Source organism: Callospermophilus lateralis, chromosome 16 (assembly GCF_048772815.1).
Source record: "Callospermophilus lateralis isolate mCalLat2 chromosome 16, mCalLat2.hap1, whole genome shotgun sequence".
In the NCBI taxonomy this organism is placed as follows: Eukaryota; Metazoa; Chordata; class Mammalia; order Rodentia; family Sciuridae; genus Callospermophilus; species Callospermophilus lateralis.
The window spans coordinates 62,747,122-62,768,772 of NC_135320.1; the positions used below are offsets into that span (position 1 = coordinate 62,747,122).

A 21,651-nucleotide genomic window follows, 5' to 3' on the forward strand; every position below is an offset into this window, starting at 1 on the left:
GAAATCTGGTTAACAATGCAGTTAATGTAAGTCATAACAAAAAGCAAATAAATGGGTTGTATTAATTAAATAAATGTACAAATGGGAGCTAATTTTGACACCACACTCTATAAAACTCAGACAATAATCCTAGAATAGGCTTAAATTTTGAAGTTACAGATTTTAAGGTATGAAATAAATGTAAATGATCCAAAGAAGACAATCAAGCCAGTGCTAGAATCTAAAAACCTGTAATTTAATGAAGTAACACGGAGATTCTTATTCTAAAGGACACAGAAGTGAAAATTATCTTCAAATATGAGATGTTTACATAAAGCAGACTTGTTTTCTCTTGTTTCAGAAACTAATTGAGAAAGAAGGAACCAAAGTTTTAGGGGCATTTGAACTCAACTGAAAGAGTAAATTTTTGAAATATAGTAGCTAACAATGGAATAAAATGTGCATTTAGAATAATTCATAAAGCAGTGAATTTCTTTTTTTTGTGATGGTAAATGAAAATTTATTAAATTCCTCATTAAAAGAAAATATTCTGAACCTTTTATTTTGATCCTGTAATGAACCACTTATGAGAGTGACAACAAAATAAAGGCAGGCTACATATACCCACATACACAATAGCAATATATTAGCAAACAAGCAAAACAATAAACATAAAAATCAGGCACAGAGTAATTATGGAATATAAAGAATATATCAATAAAGTATATTATCCATAATGCAAAATGATCCATTGCATGCCCTGTGTGCTATCATCACATCAAACTATACAAAAAAGTCTAAGTTTTGTAAATTGAATTTTATAACAAAATGGGATGGAATGAGGCAAAGAAGGAAGAAAAATACTCACCAAAAAAGTGAATTTCTTATTGTCAACAGATTAACAAAAAGCTGGATAGGACAAAGATGATATAAAAAGGATTCTTCCATAGGATATATGTATTTCTTTCCAATAATATAAACTAGAGCATTACTTCTAAAACTTTAATGTATAGTCGTCCTTCAGTATTGGTTCTAGGAGACCCTGAACAAACAAAAATCTACCAATGCTCAATTCCCCTATCTAAAATGGAGTAATGTTCACTGATAAACTAAGCACATCCCCCCATATACTTGAAATCATCTTAAAATCACAGGTTAACACCTAATACAATGTAAGTGCTATACATGTAGCTGTTATGCTATAATCACAAGAACAAAGAATCTATACATGTTCAGTACAGAAATGTTTTCCCCCTGAATATTTTCAATCTTTGGTTGGCTGAATCACAGATGAGCAAACCCACATATATGGGAGTCCAACTTTATATATAAATTTTCTAGCACCTAGTTAAACATGTTCCAATTAGCTCTTTTTTGGTGAGTCCTGAGATTCTACATGATACCCATGCTACTGACTCAGGGACTTCAAAATAGTACTTTGAGGGTCCTACAGTACACTTTATAAAATAAAGCACTTAAGAGTTACATGTGAGTTTTCCAATTGAAAGCAAATCTACCATACAAGGAATAAATAAATGAGGAACAAAAGAAATTTAAAAAAATATTTTTAGTTGCACATGGACACAATACCTTTATTTTATTTATTTACTTTTTATTTGGTGCTGAGGATCAAACCCAGTGCCTCACAAATAAAAGGCAAGCTCTCTAGCTACAGCCCCAGCCCTAGAACAACAAATTTAAATGTTAACACAGTGAAATAACTTACTGTGGTTGGTAAAGGAAGAGATCAATAATATTATCACGACCTTTGGGATGATTGAAGAAAACAAACAAAGACCAGTGAATGAGCCATGTTCGCTGCTGAAGAGACTGGAGTGGAGAACTTACAGACTAAAAGAATGGGGGAGGGGGGTGAATATAAAGAAAAAAAAATTACTGATTTCAAATCTGTGATTAAAAACTGGACCCTTGTAAGGCATGTACTAGGGTCATTATCATCAAAGTCTGACCCCATTCTTCCTCTCTGCATGATTCTCAATCTTTAAATCCCATCACACAGTTCTTACAGACAGAATCCATAATGCCCACTAAATAATACTTAGATTATAAACTACAATCACTTCAGAAAACATTTTACTATCAAGGACTAAACTAAACGTTTCCTAGTTGATTTCATTAGTCATTAATTACACCTAATACACATGTCATCGTTTGCACAGGACATTCAATAACAGGAAGCCCTAATAAATAACAACACTGGCATAGAATGAACAGGCCCAGCAGCTATAGCAATATTAAAGACTGAGTTCTTTTCTATAAGAACCAAAAGAAGTTTGATCATTATCTCCAATGGAGATTCAGTAGAACTGGTCAGTTCACAAATTCATACTGATTTGTCAAGTCAAACAAAAGCTAATTTGAAACTTCAGTTCCCCCCACCCCATAAACTATATAGTATTCTTCCTTATCAGAAAATATCACATGTATGCATAAATCATTCTGAAAAAGTGCAACTCACATTATTATCTATGGTCTCTTTTAATCGTGTCAGGTCTTCCATAGCTGCATCCCAATTTTGCATTAAGATCTCAGAAGCCAGTTTTCCCCATAGTGAACTTAAAGCATTTCTATCTGTTGCTGGGACCTGTTTAAACAATCATAATTAATTATATTCTGACCCTTTAGAGGGAAAAAGATAATGTGCACGTCATACCCCACACAGCCACCTAGCCTACAAAAAGATGTTACCTTTTCACCTAAAACTTTAGTTATCTAAGTCCTTACTAGGTCATACTATTTCAAATAACTTAATTTACTAAAAGTATTTAATCTTTAATATCCAATCTAAATCAGAAAATAAAGAAAACTTTTAAAACCAGGAAATAGCAGCACTGTTTTAACACAACCCACTTGAAATAATTTACATACACAAATTTTAGGAACCCAAGACTTTAGAAATAAAGTGAGATTCACAGAAATTTATCTAAATATCACTGATTTCAAATCTGTAATTAAAAACTGGACCACTGGAATGAAGATGTAAGAAATAAAGACTTGTGGATCTCATTCACAGTGTAATGAAAATTATGTACAAAATGAAAAAAAAAAAAAACAACCTCCAAATGATGACACAAATGTAAGTGGTTATATATAAAGAGAAAAAAAAAATAGTCCCACTAGTTAATAAAAATACTTACTGAAGGATTAGGTACTAAACAATAAGTTTTCCCGTAATCCTAAAAAGCCCCCCATAAGGTAGATAATTTTTATTCATGAGGGGAACAAGAGGGTCTATAATATAGATAGTAATATAACCCAACTCACTTGTGTAGCTTAAATAACATATGTAGAAATCATATCCCCTGATAAATAGTAAGAACTCAGTAAATGTTATTATCAAAATGATGACGAACCACACTAAGATTCCATCTCACTCCAGTCAGAATGGCCATTATCAAGAATACTAGTAAACATAAATTTAGTGAAGACGTGGGGGAAAAGATACACTCATACATTGCTGGTGAGACTGCAAATTGGTGCAATCACTCTGGTAGGTAGTATGGAAATTCCTCATACTTGAAATAAAACCACCATTTGATCCAGTTATTTCACTCGTTGGTATATATCCAAAGAACTTAAAATTAGCATACTAAATGATACATTAATGTCTGTAATAGCTCAATTCACAATAGCTAAGCTGTGGAACCAACCTAGGTGCTCTTCAACAGATGAATGAATAAAAAAAAAACGTGGTGTCTATGCACAATGGTATGTTACTCAGCCACAAAGAAGAATGAAATTATGGCATTTGCCAATAAATGGATGTAATCAGACTATCATGCTAAGTGTAATCCAATCTCCAAAAGCCAAAGACAGATTTTCTGATATGAAGATACTAATACACAATAAGGGGGAATGGAGGGGATATAAATTCATTGGATTAGACAAAAGGGAATGAAGGGAAGTGAGAAGGGATGGGAATAGGAAATATAGTAGAATGAATCAAACATAACTTTCCCATGTTCATATACAAATAAACCACCAATGAAACTCCACATCATGATCAACCACAAAAATGGGATCCTAATTAGAATAAGTTATATTCCATTTATTTGTAATACATCAAAATACATTCTACTGTCACCTATACATCCTGTATGTCTAAAAACAATAAATAAAAAAATAAATTTAAAAAAATGACGAGGAAAGGGAAGTGATATCATAAAACTACAAAACTCTGCCCACCCTAAATTTCTTTCTTTGGTAGTACTAATTATCTCAAATGTACTAGAAAACATTTAGCAAAGTCTAAGAGCAGGCAAATTAATAGAGACTACATTTATAAATTAAATTCAAAAACACAGCCATGAAACCACTAGTTCTAATTATTATAATGAAGTATATCCACAACATAACTTGTACATGAATATTCATGACTATATTTGTTACAGGCAAAAACTGGAAGTAATCCAAATGATCATTAACAGACAAATACATATTTAGATTTTGGTATATTCACAGAATGGAATGCTACTTAGCAATAAAAAGAATCCAACTTCTCATAAATACAATAACGTGAATGTATTTCAAAAAATTGCTGTTGAAAATAAAAAGTCAGACACGCACACAGACATACTATATCCTTCCACGTGATATTTGAGAACAGGTGAAACTAATTTATAGAAACGCTAGGGGTACAGCACAACTACAAAGAGACCACAGAAAATACTCTTAATCTTAACAGGTGACAGTTATCCACCTACATACATTTGCAAAATTTGTTTAAATTAAGCCAAGCATGACCTATAATACCAGCTACTCTGGAGGCGAATGCAAGAGAAGCACAAGTTCAAGACATGTGCAAGGATCTGGGTTAAATCCACAGGAGTGCAAAAATAAATAAATAACTACATAAATAAATGAGTAAATAATTTTAAAAAACCCACAAAAATCATTGTTCCAATTATAAAGGATTAAATGTTTAAATGTTTGATCCTTCTTAGGAAAGGAAATCTGGGAAATAAGATATTTCATCAAGTCTTAAGTTGCCATAAATTTTAAGATAGAACATTTTGTGTTTCCAAAACCAAAAACTACCAACAACTAATTTAAGTCACATTCCAATTTCAGATGTTAAAACACAAAAAAACCATGTCTGAAAAATCAATATGAAATAGACATCTTTTATACTCATATTCCAACAGGGTACGTCAAAGCCAAAACCTCAGTCAAGACCCTAAAGAAGCCTTCCAAAGCCACCAGTACTCAAGCTGCTGTTATTATTATTTTTTTCCCAGGGGGGATAGGGTCTTTGTATATGCTTTCCAGGGTAGTCTGGTCTTGAACTTGTAGGGAAGAGCTCCTTCTGCCTCAGCCTCCAGAGCAGTTGGGACTATAAGCATGCACAGGCATGCTCAGTTCTCAAGCTGAGTTTCACAGAAAATTACTTTTACATGGAATGGTCTACATTTAACAGTGGATACACCCTCAGTGCCATATATACACATATATATCTACAAAGCTCTGATCACAAAGAATTCTAGCATCTTAGAGTGATGTTTACTTCAAATACTTGCTTACTGGGTTATATTTTGAAGCCAGACCAAAGGGTACATATAGTGATGGCAGTTTTAATTAAATAGTTCAGTGTTAACTTTCAAAACAAAAGCATTAAAAAGTTCCTACCAACCTTCTCCATTTCATTTCAATTAACACATTTCTCAGTGCATAAGGCAAAGAAGCTTCACAATAAAAATGGATGCATCTAAGAATTCTTTACTGTATAAAATTCTCCAAGTCCTTTTAAAATAAAGGCAGATTCTAGGGTCACACTGCTTTAATTTATACAACACTGACCTACAATAGGTCATTCAGAGAATCAAATTCTAATCTCAGAGCATAGTTACAATGGCTCTTTCATAGCTTATGTTTCTCTAACCATAGATTTAAAAGAATAACCAACCACCAGAAAAGAATTTAGAAATGAACAAAGCTATCGAAGAAAATTTAAATAAATGAAAACAATGATGCTTTTCATCCCAAATGCAAAACACAATTTTTATTTTTGATATTAAAATTTCAAATTGCTTTTAGATAGATCTATGTATTTGAAATTTTAATATATTCTTATTCTTTTAATCTTAGCATTCTTAACCTCTGCCAATATGCCAACAGAAAGCACAAGATGAGACAAAAATTTAAAAATGAGTTGCATCTAACTTCTAAGAACTATTCAATCTCTATATATTCACTGCTCTTAATGTCAAGACATTATTTACATTAATATTTTTTTGTGTGTTCAGATCACAGTATTCACCACTCTACCAAAATGATATTTGAGTTCCAGCACAAGATTTGTTGGAGCAATGCAAAAACTTAAAATTAAACCAGATTTTTTTAAGACACCATTTTTTTATATTGCCATATTTTAAAAAGTAAACATAAAAATTCCCAAAGTCTTAACTACCAATTGTGAAAATTTTCACACTAATTATAAAACCATACTACATAAACAATGTTACTATTAAAATTAAAATGTTACATATTCTGCAATAAAAGCTTTTTGTAGAAGTATAGTAAGTTTTTTAATCCCCAAAAGGTTCATGTGTACTACTCTGGCTCAACTCCATGTCATTACAGTTGGCTCTTCATACCAACCTGCTTTCAAGGGTGGATATGCTAGAAGAGTTTCAATATCTGGATTTCCAGAAGTTACCTTAAGTTTCCATGTCTTAGCAAAATGGCACATTCACTCACTGACCAGCAACAATAAATTTACTGTGCTGGAACTCTAACATGACACTAAATCTTCATTCTCAAAATTCAATCCCAGCATTAACAAATGATATGAATAACCAATTCTTTTCATGTACCTGTAATCATACCAGGCTTCTGATTTTACAATCCTGGTTTAAGCTGTTTACATTTTCAAAGTAATCAACTTTTGCTCTCCTAAATCCCTGGTAATATTCAAAGTAAACCTGATGGAATTTTCTGATAAATCACCAGTAGTTTAGCATCACTGATTACCTTCAATGCACTTGCAAGCTAACCACAGCTAATCTGCAAATGAAGAATCAAATTGTACATGGAAAGAAAAGAAAAATAATTTGTTTTAAATCAAAGTTGGGAATACACAGAACAACTTTATGTTTCGAGGGAAGGATAGTGGATAACTTTAAAAACGAAGTATTTTTGCACAATTTCAACATAGGAATTGTATGAATCAATAACACCAATCTGTTCCCTTCCCCACAAAAAGGGAAAATTAAATTTTATAGAAAACAATCAAAGGTAGAAGCTATGTCTTTTCTTTGTGAGTCTTTTCCAACTTCCAGGATTATGGAGAGAAATCACAGGCTTTTAGGTACTTGCTTACTAACTGAAAGTAAGTAACAAATTGTAATTTCTCAAATGTGAGGCTTCATAAAGCCATTTCTGTTATACTAGAAGGCATTTATTAATACAATTAGGTAAACAGAAGAGAGAATGAAGAAAGTCTATCTGAAGGCCTGATTTTTAACTAGCTTTACACAACTCTCCTTCCCTAACAAAAGCACTGAATCTAGGCTAGGAATTCATTAAACAGACTTCTTCGTAACAAGAAGGGTACTTTATGGTTAACAGTATTATTTAAACTTATCTATATCTCACATAATGGTGAAACCATTAATCATTGCATCCTAACAGTTGAAGGCATAGCTAAATAGAAAAAGTTACTATTAAAGCATAAAATCTTTTAAAAATACCATTAGATTTCCACAGATGTTTAAAATGTTTTAGGACAAAATATTTAATTAAAATTAAGAATTATGAATTTATTAAATAATAAATACCTAGGTTATGCCACTTACTAATATTATAATATATCTATTACACCACAGAATTCCACTAATCCTAAAATTCATATAGCAACAAATCAGTAGTTCCTGCTTTTGGATTTCAGGGACAAGTTAATTCTCCAAATTTTGAGGTCCTAATGTAAAGTTTCTTTTTTTTTGCTGTGAAAGGTTCATTTCCTCCCTTCTTTGCCAAGGACTGTTGAAAATGTGGACAGAACGAAATCTATACACGTTTTGAGGAACCAAGAAAATTCTACAAAATAGAGGACACAGAAATAAAATAAAATACTTACCAACACTCTAAAAAAGTAAAGATATTCTGCTGCTCCTGAGTAATTTCCACATTCATACTGGAATTTTGCGTACCTGTAGAGTGTATCTAAATATTCCTGCCTAAACTAGGAAAAAAAAAAAAAAGTAGTAGTTCTATTTGTTAATGAGATTTAAAATTCGATTCTATAAAATGTGTAGAATAAACCTCAGTTAACTAAAAACTAGCCTCCAAACCAAACCAACTTTTTGAATAATGTAAACAAAGTGGAACTGAAATCTAAAAGAACTATAAAATGGAAAATACACAAATCCACTCAAATATGCTGTATGGACATCAGAAAGAGTATTCTGCTCCAGTGCTTTCTTTGTTATAGTAATTATTAAATGAGAGGTGAAACTTGAATGCAAGGAGCTAGGGTTGTGGCTCAGTGGTCAAGTGCTTGCCTAGCAGTGTTAGGCACTGGGTTTGATCCTCAGCACCACATAAAAATAAATAAATAAATAAACAAACAAATGAATAAATAAAGGTAATGTGTCCAAACAACTAAACAAATTTTAAAAAAACCTTTTTTTTTTAATGCAAGGTAAAAATTATATGCAAAGCATTACACTTTGAGTTAATACAGGAGAAACGAGATTAAGAAATGGCTAGAAAAGGTTATAACATTTTTTTACTTGTGAATTTAAGAACTTAAGAAGACCTTGATGTCAAGAACCCAAAGAATTGCTTAATTCTACTACTTAAAGCATTTCTAACTCATATCTAGTTCTGTTTTTACTTACTTGTGAATCCACAAAAAAGGCACCCTGTGCCCTGTAATTCTTAGCTTGCAATTGGTACTAACAAATACTATAATATGATAATTCTGGAGTAAACGAATCAAAACTTTTAAGAATCTGTTATCTAAAGGTAATTGTAAACATATTTTCCTATCAATACTACTTTTGAAAAACTAAATTTTCAAAGACATAACTGATATATTTAATATGTAAATCTGGAAATTATGAGTAAGCCAAGATTTGAACCTATCTGCACAGCACTTATATTTAATTAGCCTTATTAGATCATGAATACTTTGAAACATTTTTAAAAACACTTACCCCATGCTTGTCTGCCAGGTAATCAAATAGCATCCGACCATCCCTTAATAATAAAAAGCAAAAATTATTGTATTTAACACACAGAATACAAGCATATCCAACTTCTAAGTTATTACCTACACAAAGTTAATTTAAATATCTTAATATGAGAATTACAAACTTAAAATTCACTTTCAGATTTCTTTAGCTCTAATTTAAAAATTATAAATGCCGATTTAGCACATCTAAAGTAAGGTCCTTAAGACATTTTAAATAAAACCAGAATATATATGTTTTTATGGTGGTTTACTTAGGTAGTAATCTACAAAGAATGATATTTGCTCTCTGAGATTACAATTTTGATGGGTAATACAATCTTATAAAAGAGGGGCTCAAAAAATGTGCTACGTAAAATAGCAAGAATTAATCCTATATATAAATATTATCTCCCTCCTCAATCTGATATTTTTCAGAAGAACAGTGATTTGGCAATTTTCAAGATTAATAAATCAGGTCAAATTTACAATGCTCATGTCACATATCCTATATAATCACTATTTATGACAAACTGCCAAATAACCCAATTTAATTTAAATCAACTTTGCATTAATTTGAGATGCTAACAAATTGGTAAAAGAAAAGTTAATGAAAAAGATATCAGGGACAATGAACAAACAGGCCTTTCTTATGTTCATTTTTAAAAATTAAAAAGCTGTAGGGCAGGTCGGGGGCGGGGGGGATACTCTACCACTAAACTACATTCCTAGTCCTTTTTATTTCTGAGACATGTTCTCTCTAAGTATCCCAGGCTGGCCTCAAATTTGCAAACCTCCTACTTCAGCTTCCTGAGCTGCTGGGATTATAGGTGTGTGCTACTAAACCCAGTTAAAAAATCTGGGAGTCTAATTTTAAGATTTAGTAAGGAAGGAAGATGTCATCATTAAAATTAATAAGGGTATATTATAATAGTGAATATGAAGTTTGCATGAAATTTTAACATAATAGGATTTTAAGAAAACATTTCTGTGGATCATAGTAAATAACTATGTTATCATACTCCTTATGCCACTCAGGTATATAATCCCTGACTTACAGCTGACTTAGTATTTCTGAGAAAGTATGAAAAATAAAAGTTTATTCCTTTGAAAGATTCTACTCCTTTGAAAATAGATAGTTTATAAGTTTATTCATATTGCAAATGTTAACACTTGATTATTCATCTCCCATTTACTTCCTATTAAGCTACAAGGAAGTATTTTCCTAATATTTGGTGAACACATCTTATGTCCATCTTATTCATTTCCTAATACCATTACTTCCCAGCCTTTAAATGACTAAAGCATCCTAAATATTCTAATGTACTCCAATACCTGGATTATTTTAGGAATTCCTTTGTAAGCACTTATCTGTGGCTTGACAGTCTATAATTACTCATTTATTTCAAGAATATACAAGTAATTTAGCTATACTATATCTTTATAAGAAAGTTTTATCAGTGTATGTGAGTATAATATGCCATAGTATAGTATACTACAGCATGGCATAGTAACTATACAGTATTTGCTTGTTTTCTAAAAATATGTAATTAACATATCCTCAAATCAAATAAAAACGTGGAGCTAGTCTCTAAATATCTGGTTTGAACACATATTATACAAACTAAAGCTGCAACATGTCAACACCTTTAGGAATATATTGATAGCTAAGACTTTCACAATGATATTTAATTTTAATAATTTTATTTTAAAATATTTCTAATATCCAAAAGGCTTCAATTAGTGGTATGTCTTAAATCAAACTAAGGCAACATCACTTTCTTTGGAAACCAAACAATAACTCTATTTTTAGCTAAAGGGAAGTTAGTAAAAAAATAATCTTATCAGCTCCACACCACCTTCCTTGAGTTGAGCATTGAGAGTAGACAGATATGAAAGAATGTAGCAAGTGATAAAATGAGTTCAGGTTTCTCTTCCACTAGGCAACTTATGTGCTTCATGAATTGCCCAGACAGGAGGTTTTTTTTTTTTTTTTTGGATGGATCTTTTATGGTGCTAAGAATCGAACTCATGCTAGGCACACATGCTAAGCAAGGGTTCTACCAATGAACCATAACCCCAGCCCTGAGATACAGGGTTTTTTAAGCAACATTTTGGTTGGATAATTCTTTGTAGGGAAAGAGGGTTATAGTACTATGCTCTATAGAATGTTTAGCAGCATTCCTGGTCTCTACTTGCTTGGTGCTAGTACCATCTCTCCAGTTTTGACAACCAAAAATGTTTCCAAATAGTACCAAATGTTGCCTGAAAAGGAGGAGAAGGGATGTATGGTTACAGCATAATCAGGTGTAAATAACTGGTTAAAAAACCATTTATTAATAAGAAATACTGCACCCTGAAAAATAAAAATTAATGAAAATAAACAGATGAAGCAATCATTCACATCATGAACTTTTACCATGGAATACTAAATAAAGTTTGATTTAAAATCTGTATGCATCCCCACAAAAGATCACTTTTAGAATTTACACTAAGAGATTACCTGGTTGACTGCATTTGCCTTGTAGTTTCTGGATCTTCAAACATCTTCACAATTGGTTCTGTTTCTGCCTGAAGCTGCTTCAACTGTGCAACAACTGTGGTTCTTTTTTCTCTCAAAGCTAATTAAAAATGCAAAACAGAAAAATTAAGGACTGTTAAATTACACTACTCGCCCTGAGAATGCCTAAAATATTGTCGATTTACTTAAGCTATGCACATATTTATTTACACCAGATATAGTCACATGCTGGAGACCACAGTACTTCCCAGATTCACAATTTCTTTTTTTCTAACTCGGTGAAGGCACATAAAAGAAGGAAACCTCTTCCTCAGGAGATTTCAAGTTCAAGGCCAGACTCAGCTACTTGGCCAGGCTCTAAGTAAGAAGTGAGACCCTGTCTCAAATTAAACAAGAAAAAGGACTGGGGATTTAGATCAGTGGTAAAGTGCCCATGGGTTAAATCTCCAATACCAATAAAAAAAGAAAGAAAAACAGTTTACTGTTTACAGCACAAACTAAATTTAAATAGCTAAAATCATTGCAAGAAACTATATATAAGTGAAAAAATGATTATTTGATCGTAATAACTTCTGCATTATACGTTACAAAGTATACTATTCTATTAGAGAACAGTGCTTCTTTATACACAGAAGGGGATCTATGAACAAATTTTAAGAAATGTCAATCTAAACAAAGTAAACTGTACTTCTCTACTGACAGAATTTAAATGCTATTGTACATAGAAAATGCTGCAGTATTTCCCAAACTTACAGGACCACTTTTTGAAAGAAACACCTATTACACAAAAAACGAGTTTAGAAACCACTATCCCAGTAGACCTCCAACATGAGTATTGGGCCTCATCCATGAATCAAATGTATGAAATATGGTATGTCAAGAGGTATGTAATGTTTTGAACAACTAATTAAAAAAAAAAAAAAAATTTCTGATTAAGTAGGTCTGGGGTGTGGTCCCAAATTTCTAGTTTTAAGAAATTCTCTCAGGTGAACCGATAATGCTGGTCTTGATGACCATATTTGGAAAATACAGGCTATATCAGATGTCTCAAGATTAAAAACAAACAAAAAGCTAACTGAAAAAGTTAGCAAACAAACAAAATTGCAACATTTTCAGATAATCCTAAGGAAACAATGTGATCCATAGGCACAACTTTGATAATATATAATATGAAGTGAAGGTATTTGATGACCAATTTCACATCTTTTTTCTTTTTTTGGTATCAGAGATTAATCTCCTGGCACTTTACCAGGAGCCACATCCTTAGGCCTCCCCCACTTTTTGATACCAGAGAACTGAACTCAGGGGCACTCAACCACAGAGCAACAACCCAGCCCTATTTTGTGTTTTACTTAGAGACAGGGTCTCACTGAGTTGCTTAGGGCCTTGTTAAGTTGCTGAGGCTGGCTTAGCTTCTGGAGCCACTGGGATTAGAGGCCTGCACCACCAAACCCAGCCTAGTTTTTTTTTTTTTTTTTTTTTCACATCTCCTGAAAGAAAAATAACACATTTCAGAAGCTCTGTAACCTTTCACCCAGAGAACTTTAAAATCACTCAATTCTTTTTGGCTAAAGCTCTTATAAATCACAAAATTACTGAAAATGTACGCATTCTCAGTCACAAAGTAAGTTTCAGTTTTAGTAACAAAACTCACCATGAGGAATATCATCAGAATAAAGGTTTTTGTACACATCCATAGCAAAGTCTACCATGTTGGTGTCACTAAGTAGATCCAATTTCCCTTGTAGTAATTCTTTTTCATTATATATCTGCAAGAGAAAATTACTTTCCAATGAATACATTTAAGTTCCCCAAATAAACTGATAATATCAAGATAAACATATAATAATATGTTTCTAGGTAATAGAAACATATTTCATGATACCTTTTATAAAATATTATAACTATTAATTCATCTTCTAACAAGAAAAGCAACCAATACAGAAAGCATCCTAACTACAGAGACATATCTTGCTTACTTGGGGGTAAAAAAAGCCATTCTTTTTTCTATCAAGTAACCTTTTGTCCTTTCTAGACAAGGCTAAAAACCTATACCATTTCCCCTGCAAAGCACAAAGTTGTCTCCTATCCATATCCAGTTAATTAAGAATAAGCTCTTAAGTTTGTCACCTTCTTGGTGCCCCTCACATCCACATGATGCCTACCCACCTCTCCTTAATCTTAATGTGGCCTCTCTTTTACCTTCACATATTTTCTCTCATTAAATAGTAATAGTCTTTTATAGTGCTTCCCCAAATGAAACTAGCACCATTTTGTAAGTCAACAATGTCATACTACGTTTTTAGTTTGCAAAAAGTCTTGGAAGAAAACATACTCTGTAGTATAGGAACTAAATAGATACATACACAAACCTACATAAACTAGTACATTAAGCCATATGCAAGTAAATCATAATATTTAGGGGGAGAGAGGCTTCAGCAAAAGAATAGATTTCTGTACTGAATTTAATTTCACCAAGAAAAGAAAAATTCAAACCAAATGACCAGTAGGTGTATAAAAATGTTCTCAACCTCATTAATTATAAAAGAAATGGATATTCAAACCACAATAAAAATCAGAAAAACTGTAGTTAATGTAGACATAGACTAACTGGAATATTCATACTCTGCCAGCACGAGCACAAGCACTTTGGAAGACTGTTTTTATCTCATAAAGTTTTTACCTCATATCTCATTTATCTCATACTTTGTGACTCAACTACTCTGCTCCTAGGGACCCAAAAGGGTGTGTATATTAAAATGCATTTCTAAAAATATTTACAGCAGCCCTATTTACAAAAGTTGAGTCTATCAATGTCAGAATGAGTATACAGACTGGTGGATTAGTACAATGAATTAACATTCATCATTGAAAATCCTGACTGACAGAAGTTTCACACGCTTAAGTAATAAAAGCCATACAAAGCAGCACAGGGTGGCAAGTGCTAATTTCAAACCAGAAAAAACTGATCTATCATCAGAATAGGTATTACAGTTGGTAGGTAAAGTTAGGATGTTTTGCAATGTTTGACATTATTGGTCCAATGATGGTGGTAAGACAAATGTGTTCCGTGTTCACTTGTTTAAATTTACACCTGCACAGATCAACTTCTCTCAATTCTATCACATAGGTCTATTTATTCTGTAAAGGGCAGAAAGAATATTTTAGATTGTGAGTCAAGAAGTAAAAATTGAGGACATTATGTAATTATAAGTAAAAAGCAGATCTCCATAATTTCTTTTTTCTTTCCACATTTATTTTTGGTGTATCAGAGTTGCACATAATAATGAAATTTGTTGTTATATATTTGTATATGTGCAGAATAATAGAGGTCTAATGAGAATGAAATTTTTTTGAAAAAATACTTGATTTAACTGGCATATTAAATTATATGCAAATATAATTGCAAATGTTTGCAAATGTTCATCCACTACAAAAATATTCTTATTCAGCTATAAATAAAAAATAAAATAAAACAATATCATTGGCAGGAAAATGGATGGAACCTGAGAACATTATTTTTAGTAAAATTGGCCAAACTCAGAATGACAAGGGTCGTGTCTTCTCTCATATGTGGAAACTAAGAAGAAAAAGGGAAAGAATGGTGGTGGTGGGGAATCTCATGAAAATCAAAGGAAGGTCAGTAGAAGAGAGAAAAGAGATCAGGGGATAGGAGCAGAGGAGTAAGAGGGGAAAGTGCTAAGGAATGATATTGGCAAGATTATATTGTGTTCTTATATGAACATGTAACAACAAATCCCAACATTATATACAACTATAGTGTACCAATAAAAATAATAATAATTTTAGCTTGCAGATCACACAAAAACAACAGGCAGAGGCCTATTATTTGGTTCCTAAGATATGGTTTGCTGATCCCTAAATCCCTAGTCTATCAACTTCTTGAAAAACAACTTCTTAATAGATTTAAGAACCTTCCTTTTTTTGTTGTTTTTTTTTTGTCATCTCTTCCAACATCCATAAGGAGAATTCTTTGAAAATTCAAGTCTTAAAGTCTCTTTATCCCACAAATCGTGACAACATCCATCTAGTTCCTCATCCCTAAGAATTCCAACTTAAACTCATCACCATTACCATCATATTACCATTAAAACACTTTGGTGCCCCCAACATATGTACATATGTTCTAAAGCATTTCCTCCTCCTCCTCCTTTTTTTTTTTTTGCAGAGTGGGGGCAGGATGGGGATTGAACCCAGGAGAGCTTTACCACTGGGCTACATCCCCACCCCTTTTAATTTTAAGACAGGATCTCCCTAAAATGTATAAGGCCTAAGTTACTAAGGTTGATATTGAACTTGAAATCTTCCTGCATCAGCCTTCTTCGTTACTCAGATTACATGTCTGCACAACGATGCCTATACTGTTTCCAACTTTTGTGTACCTCTTTTTGGTGTCTGTCACTTTCAACCTTGGTTTGGATATCACTTTTAGCTCTTTCAAATATCTTCTTTTTAGCACTATTATTGATTTTTTCTTTTTCTCTAATCACGTACAATTTTAATGTCAACATCTAGATCTGAAAAATTCATATATTTTCTAGGTTCTGGCTAAGGTCAAATAAATAATATTTCAAACCTAAGCAATAATGTTATTCAATCACATTTTGTGCTTTTCTCTGATCAGTAACTCTTAATCTCCAGATAATATTTATCTACAAGCCTATCCCCAAATTCTTCTCTATTACTCTTAAAACCTTCCCCAGCTACTCCCACTATGACAATGACCATCATTAGTTCTATAACGTGTGATTTTTGATGTCAGTTGAGGATTCCTGTACTTGTCTTCAGTCAGTTTCCTTGATCACCATTTCTAGTCTTTTCCTCTGTACTCAAAACCCTAATTCCCTGTCTCCCCTTATAGTATGGCCTAGTATCCTAAGGGAAAACATTCAGGAATACTTACTCTACCTCCAAAGTATTAAATGCTTTATATGCATTACCTCAAGTAATTTTTCTAACAATCCCATATCAACATTTTATTCATGAGAAAAGGCTTAGTTAAAAGGGGAAAGAACCTGCTTTGAAGGGCACAGAGATATTAAATCATAGAGCTAGGATCCTAACCCAGGTCCAAATTCAGTACAGAGACCCACACACTGCACCACTTATCCTTCCACTTCAGGAGAATAAAAAAGTGAGACATAAAGATGTATTATTTAACTATTTATTAAACAGCCATTAAAAGCCAGACAATTTCATGTGCTGAGAACACAGCAGGGAATGAAACAAAGCTCCTGCTCTCTTGGAGCTTATGTTATCCAACACACCACAAATATTAGCAAATTATTTTCCTTAGTGCAATACCCTCATGTATCGTGATCACTGACTCTACCCTAACTATCTAGACTTCAAGACTCAAAAGCCCCTCAAAAGTGGTTTCTGCCTACTAAAGGTAACAGAATCTCAATTTTGACAGCCCCTTTGCCAAAACTTGACCAACATTACTTTTGCATTATATTATATAATTATATTTTGTATTACTTTTGCATTATGCTATAAACATACAACTTTATAGCACAAGTTAAGTTTTTTAATGGTGAGATGCCTGGCTCTAATCTTAAATTTCTCACAATTCCATGCCCCAATACTTAATAACTGCTAAATAATCTATCTTCCTCTTCATATATAAAAGCCAACATTCTCTCCAGGGAGGAAGGTATTGGGTATAGATATGTTTCACTGTAGGATCTTACTCTATTAAAATTTATATGTACACATTCCTCTCTTTCTTCTGTCTTGAAAAAATGAAAGTGTAAAAAACACAAAAAATATGAAATTCAACTACTTTGGAACACTTCCAAATGTAGTTGGTAAAGGATTTCAAAATATGGCTCATTTCTCCTCCTTGATCTTTGGTAAATTATCCTTATCTATCAAAAAAAGGGAACAAGACAACAAACTCAACATTTTATTCAAGCTCTAATATGCAAGCATAAAAAGAAAGTGAAGGGAAAAATACATCCTTAAAGTTTTATATGGCAAAACATTTTTTGGACATTTGCTGAAAATGAACTTTGCTGTTTCTGAACATCAACAATCTTAATAGTTGTCTGTGTTTAGAAAAGGTTTATATAAATACCTGTTTAGTGAACCAGAATTATCTGGAAGGAGAAATTTATTGTGATTATGAAAAAGCACCAATTTCCCAATAAACATAATTTTAACTAAGCTTAATATTTCTTTTAAACCAATCTTTCTTTTCAGTCCAGTAAAACTTTTAGGATGGAAACATGCTTTAAGATTACGTTCTGTAGCTACACATTTATTCAAGGTATTTCAAGGAGTTAAAGAAAGGTTAACAACCCATTCAAATTACTTGTAATCCTTACACTTATACACTGGAAAGCAATTTTAAGTTAAAATTTGTGGTTTTGTGGAGTTTTAAAAAGTTTTTGGTCCCTGTCCGAATCTGACAACATCTGTTACGCTTCCAGGAAGTGACTACTTCAAAGATCAAGAAACAACGCAAAGAACTCACAATTTAAGCGCTAGGTATTTAAGTGTACGAACGATTCGATATGCAATAATCCAAATCCAAACGCACGGTTCCCACAGTTCTCCAAAGAAAAACCAAAACTTCTAACAATACTGCAATTTGCTTTTAGGAGTCGGCCTGAAGCTCCAGCGTTACTACAGCAAGGCCAGGGAAACAACTTCCGAGAGACCTGACGCGAACGACCCCACGCCCGCACCTCAAAAAGTGAAGCAAAGACCTTTCTTCCCAGAATTCTACACAGTCATCTCACTCCTTCCCACCGCCAAACTTCCCGGAGCTCATCAACTGGGACCAAGCTAAACGACTAGTGGGTCCTTACTCTCCGGATGGGGGCCAAAGTGGCCGCCGCCTCACACGTGTATCAGGCCTAGGGCTACAGCCGCCGTCTTAAGGCCGTACCGGGCACCTCGCCCGCTCCCACACCTTCCTCGCGCCCACAGTCGTCTCACCTCCTTCACGGAGAGAAATTCAAGGAGCGGAAAGACCAGATGACGATCCAAAAAGTGGGCGATACGAGTAGTCAGGTCGTACTCCGCCATCTTGCCAAAGAAAAGGGGAGTATGGTTCACTAAAACTTTATTGATAGAGCCGACAAACGAACAGACAGACGCCTACTGCGCATGTGCGCTGCTTAAACTGGATTAGACCAGGGCGTGGTGTTCAGCCTACGGAGCGCAGAACAATGGCGCATGCGCACGGGTTCTTTTTTCCTCCTGGCGACTCTGGGGACCAGGGGGTGTGCCAGCAGCCGCCGCCGTGTCTTGGGTAGCCGAGTTTGTGGGTGCTTCCTTTCTATTTCTAGTCCACGATTTACACAGTGATCCGCAGTCTGTTCCATTAATAATTATTGAAAACTCAAACTGATTGCTCAGGCAATGGCGATTGCTTTAGAGTGCAGCAAAGAACAAGGTAATGAGCCCCCTGCTCTCCAGGAAGTTACCTGCTAAGGAGTTCCTGAACTTTCATTTGGCAATCAGTGATGTTAAATTGGTTGGTTTGGGTTTATAGTAATGAGCTATAAATCGGTGGGGGTGTTTGGATCGGACTGTTTAATTTGACAGACAAAAAAAATCAGTATGGTTAGAGAAAGTCAGATGGCAATTAGGGTATTTAGGGAAAACAGGGCAACAGTTGAGCTGACACTTTTAGTAACAGACGGCGGTGATTAAAATTAGAATCAAGGTAAAACATTAGACTAGGAAGGACTTGATGTGTTTCAAAAACGAAGTTGTCCTGTGTGTTTGTGTGTGTGTGTGTGTGTGTGTGTGTGTGGAGAAGACCCAGGTGATGATTATGATAAGGAACATGGACTTTCCCCACCCCCAAGTGTTCTGACAACTCCATTGCTTACCTTCACATTTCCAGGCCTTTTCATTTTGTAGTGCCTGGTATGTGTGTGGGGGCGGGGGCGGGGGTCGTCTTGAACCTCTTATCTACAGCAGTGCCCTATGGGATAACGTTCAATCTAATGGCTTCACATGCAGACTACACACTTACAATTCCCAAATTACAGCCCAAACACGGACTATTAGTTACTCCCAGACTCACATATACTCAACATTTCAACATGAACATATCTCATACCGAACTCCCCCACGTAGGCACCAAAACCTACTCCTGCATTCTTCAACTCAGTGAATACTAATTCCATTCATCCAACTGCTGACCCCCAAACCTTGGAGTCATTCTTGGCTTTTTCTCTTACACTGTAAATCCAATCCACCAACAAATCCATTAGTTCTAACCTTTAGGGCACATCCAGATTCAATCAATTCACATAATCTACCAAGTTATCCTTAGTCCAAACTATTGTCTCTCACTTTAATTTTTGGAGTAACTTCTTCACTAATCACTTTGTTTCCCCTCTTTATAGTCATCTGGAAGAGAAGAATATGTACATTTATGACAAACACAAGATAAATCTATTTTGTATGGAAATAAATGCTTCAAGATAATTCTCTTTAATATCACCCATTTTAATGCTTTTGCTGCCATGGTTTCATAAGATGATTGTCAGGTGGTATAACAAAAGATTTTGAAGAGAAACTGCCTTTAAAGTCTACTTCTAGGCACACCAGTTTTTACCCCATGAGACCACCAGATGCCTCAATCTGGGTCCCAGGTGACTTGGAGCCAGAGCTATGGTCTCCACCCTTTGCTGTGTTCTTCAAACAGAAGCCAGAGAAACTTTCAAATTTTGTTTAAATCCTTCTGAGCCTTGCTATCTCGCCCAGAATAAAGGATATAATAATATAATGCCCTAAAAAGCTCTAGGTCAACTGTATATTTAACCATTCTGCCCCATCTCCTGTATCTCCTCCTCTTGATCACTTGACCCAAGCCACCAAGATTTCCTTTCAGTTCCTTAGGTGCTCCTACTCCTTCCGTTTCGGCCTGTAATTTGCTATTGCCCTTATTTAAAGTATGCTTTGCCTGTTTGCCTACATGGCTTTTTCCCTTATTTTTTTCATGTTTTGTTTAAATGTCATCTACTCAGTGAAAATTTCTCTTGACTAATTTAAAAGTGTAACTCATCTGCCTACGAGATTTCTCATCTCCCTTTCCAGCTTAAATTTTACCACCATATTTTACTTATTTATTTTGTTTATTTTCAGCCTTGCTTCAATGTATTATCAGCTCCACAAGACCAAGGATTTTGTCTATTTTGTTATAACTGCTTCTTCAGTGCCTAAACAATACCTCAAAAATATTTTTGAGTGACTATATGAAGAAAAGAAGGACTAAGACTTTTACTTTGGAGAGTAATATTATATAAAGATACCAAAATAATTCAAGCTTATTCTAGCTGTTGCATGATAAATGGGTTATAAAAGGGCAGGAATAAAAACAGCTAGATCAGTTTTATGTTCCTGAAGACTGGGTGAGAGCATGTGATAGTTTGGAGAAGCATATAAATACAGGTAGAAGAGATGAAATTTCAGATGTACTTTGGTGGTAGACCTGACAGGACTTGAGTTGAATGTGATGGATAAAGAATAAAAATGAAAATAATTTCTAGAAATACTCATCAATAGGAGAAACTATTTATACACATAATCACACATCAATTTTCAGGAAATTGCACTAAATGAAAAAGTTAGTATCCAAAGATTATATACTACATGCATGTTATATGACATTTGGTGGTGGCAGGGTCGGGAATTGAGTCTTGAAGTACTGTACCACTGAGCTACATCTCCAGTCCTTTTTTAAAAATTTGAAACAGGATCTCACTAAGTTACTGAGGGCTGGCCTTGAATTTATATTCTCTGCCTCAGCCTCCACAATAGCTGCAGCATTCTTTTTTTTTTTAATTAATTTTTATTGTTAGTTGTTCAAAACATTACATAGTTCTTGATATATCATATTTCACACTTTGATTCAAGTGGGATATGAACTCCCATTTTTACCCCATATACAGATTGCAGAATCACATCAGTTGCA

General features: G+C 33.8%; 1 protein-coding gene across 1 annotated transcript in view; it reads right to left on the reverse strand.

Annotated features, from left to right (window-relative positions):
• Eif3e (eukaryotic translation initiation factor 3 subunit E) overlaps positions 1 to 18,776 on the reverse strand; it is a 41,767-nt gene extending 22,991 nt beyond the window's left edge. The window contains exons 1-7 of the mRNA XM_076835646.2: positions 18,657 to 18,776; positions 13,345 to 13,459; positions 11,673 to 11,790; positions 9,156 to 9,198; positions 8,075 to 8,179; positions 2,459 to 2,584; positions 1,706 to 1,830 (exon numbers count right to left, since the gene is read on the reverse strand). Of these exons, the coding sequence (XP_076691761.1) occupies positions 1,706 to 1,830; positions 2,459 to 2,584; positions 8,075 to 8,179; positions 9,156 to 9,198; positions 11,673 to 11,790; positions 13,345 to 13,459; positions 18,657 to 18,746 (722 nt within the window). The 5' untranslated portion in view covers positions 18,747 to 18,776. The remainder of the gene's footprint in view (positions 1 to 1,705; positions 1,831 to 2,458; positions 2,585 to 8,074; positions 8,180 to 9,155; positions 9,199 to 11,672; positions 11,791 to 13,344; positions 13,460 to 18,656) is intronic.
• Positions 18,777 to 21,651: the final 2,875 nt, after the last annotated feature.